General features: G+C 43.3%; 1 protein-coding gene across 1 annotated transcript; it reads left to right on the forward strand.

Annotated features, from left to right (window-relative positions):
* The first annotated feature begins 510 nt into the window (after nt 1-510).
* Nucleotides 511-1,856, forward strand: Pabpc5 (poly(A) binding protein cytoplasmic 5). Its single transcript, XM_070039048.1, has one exon. The coding sequence runs from the start codon at nt 660-662 to the stop codon at nt 1,806-1,808; it is 1,149 nt and encodes a 382-aa protein (XP_069895149.1). The 5' UTR covers nt 511-659; the 3' UTR covers nt 1,809-1,856.
* Nucleotides 1,857-2,326: the final 470 nt, after the last annotated feature.

Consider the following 2,326-nt stretch of genomic DNA (forward strand, 5'->3'; position numbering starts at 1 on the left):
CCCTGCGCGCGCCTGTGTGTCTGTGTGTCTCTGTGTGATCCGCTGCCTGAAGCCTGTCTGCTGGTCCCAGCGCACCAACTGTCTGGTGTGCTTTTTCCCTGATGTTGAGTTCTGAGCGGCCTTAGTGAGCTGTGAGCCGCCCTGAAACAGGCCAGGCAGCCGGCGGAGGAATACCACTCTGCTCCTGCACTTGCTGATACCATTTTAAACCAACCGGAGCTCCTGGCCTGTTTTTTTGCTGAAAGCCGGTCTCAAGGCCTCTATGGGCAAAGGCAGATGGGCTGGGTAGGGGGAGGGGGGAAGCCAGGCTTCTTAGAGATTTCTTAAAATCATGGGGGAAAGAGAAATTTTGTTTCTGTTACTGGCTTTGAAACTAATTTTATATCTGTATGGGTAAAAAAATTGTATCCTCAGGGAGTTCAGATTTGTAATTGGGGTGCCTTTTTTGTCTGATACATTTGTCCTGAAATTGCTGATCAGCTGTTTCTGAACTTCATTTTCTCAGCCTCAGCCTCAACAGTGATTCTGAGTCTGCTTTTAGCTTCCCTTCGCCTGCCTTGGCTTTTTCTGTTCGTGAACAGCTGTTTGGGCTATAGATTAGAGAAAGCAGCCTTTTTTCCCCCCTATCTCAAGAGAGCCTCCTCTCTGTGCTCAGAGAGATGGGGAGTGGGGAGCCTAATCCTGCTGCGAAGAAAAAGAAGTACCTCAAGGCTGCCCTCTATGTGGGTGACTTGGCCCCAGATGTCACTGAGGATATGCTCTATAAGAAGTTCAGGCCTGCAGGTCCTCTGAGGTTCACCCGTATCTGTCGTGACCCAGTGACCCGTAGTCCTCTGGGCTATGGCTATGTTAACTTCCGCTTTCCTGCAGATGCTGAATGGGCCCTGAACACCATGAATTTTGACTTGATTAATGGCAAACCATTTCGTCTCATGTGGTCACAGCCAGATGACCGCTTAAGAAAGTCTGGAGTTGGAAATGTATTCATCAAAAATCTGGACAAATCCATAGATAACAGAGCTCTGTTTTATTTATTTTCTGCTTTTGGAAACATTCTCTCCTGCAAAGTAGTATGTGATGACAATGGATCTAAGGGCTATGCCTACGTACATTTCGACAGTCTGGCCGCTGCCAATAGGGCCATCTGGCATATGAATGGAGTGCGGCTCAACAACCGCCAGGTATACGTTGGCCGGTTCAAATTCCCAGAAGAGCGAGCAGCTGAAGTCAGAACAAGAGATAAAGCAACTTTCACAAACGTTTTTATTAAAAACTTTGGAGATGACATGGATGACGAAAAACTGAAAGATCTTTTCAGTGAATATGGAACAACTGAGAGTGTTAAGGTGATAAGAGATACCAATGGGAAATCTAAAGGGTTTGGATTTGTGAGATATGAGACTCATGAGGCTGCCCAAAAGGCTGTACTGGACCTTCATGGGAAGTCAGTGGATGGGAAAGTCCTCTATGTGGGGCGAGCACAGAAGAAACTTGAACGACTGGCTGAATTAAGGCGGAGATTTGAAAGGCTGAGGTTAAAAGAAAAAAATCGGCCCCCAGGGGTTCCAATCTACATTAAGAACCTGGATGAGACCATAGATGATGAAAAACTGAAGAAAGAATTTTCTTCATTTGGATCAATCAGCCGAGCCAAAGTGATGGTAGAAGTGGGACAAGGCAAAGGGTTTGGGGTCGTCTGCTTCTCTTCATTTGAAGAGGCAACCAAAGCAGTGGATGAGATGAATGGCCGGGTAGTGGGCGCCAAGCCTCTGTATGTCACTCTGGGCCAGGTCAGGCGCAGGTGGTGAGAATCAGAAAGCTTAGATTGTTTCAGCCTTAGTGAGAGCCTACTTAGTTTTGGCTCCTTTGTGATAAGAAATTATTTTATTCCAAGTCACAGGTATTTTTTTCTCTTTTTTAAGTGAATATTTTCTTTTGAAAACAAAGTGAAATTAAAAGAAAACTTGTTCATTTTAGTGAAAAAGTAATTTTCTGTGTAAAATTGTCATTTTGTACTATTTTTTATATAATATCCTTACGAATGTTGTAGAATAAATTTTATTCCTTCCCATTTTTTTCCTGAATAGCCAAGGTGAAGCAATTATGTTTACCTCTTTATTTCAATATTGCTATTTCTTATTTTTCCGTGAAAATGTTCTTAACATTGTCCCTAATTCTGAATCTTTCGTAGTTAAAACTCAACTTTTATTTTGAGAGATCTCTAGGGCAGGGGGGAATGTGTATGATCCAGTTAACATGTCTGCATTATTTCAAATGAACGTTCTTCTAAAATATATGAAGCGTCTTCTCTTCCCTTTATTTATTT

This window comes from Dipodomys merriami, unplaced genomic scaffold (genome assembly GCF_024711535.1).
Source record: "Dipodomys merriami isolate MVZ:Mamm:240054 unplaced genomic scaffold, mDipMer1.0.p SCAF_3, whole genome shotgun sequence".
NCBI classification, from domain to species: Eukaryota; Metazoa; Chordata; class Mammalia; order Rodentia; family Heteromyidae; genus Dipodomys; species Dipodomys merriami.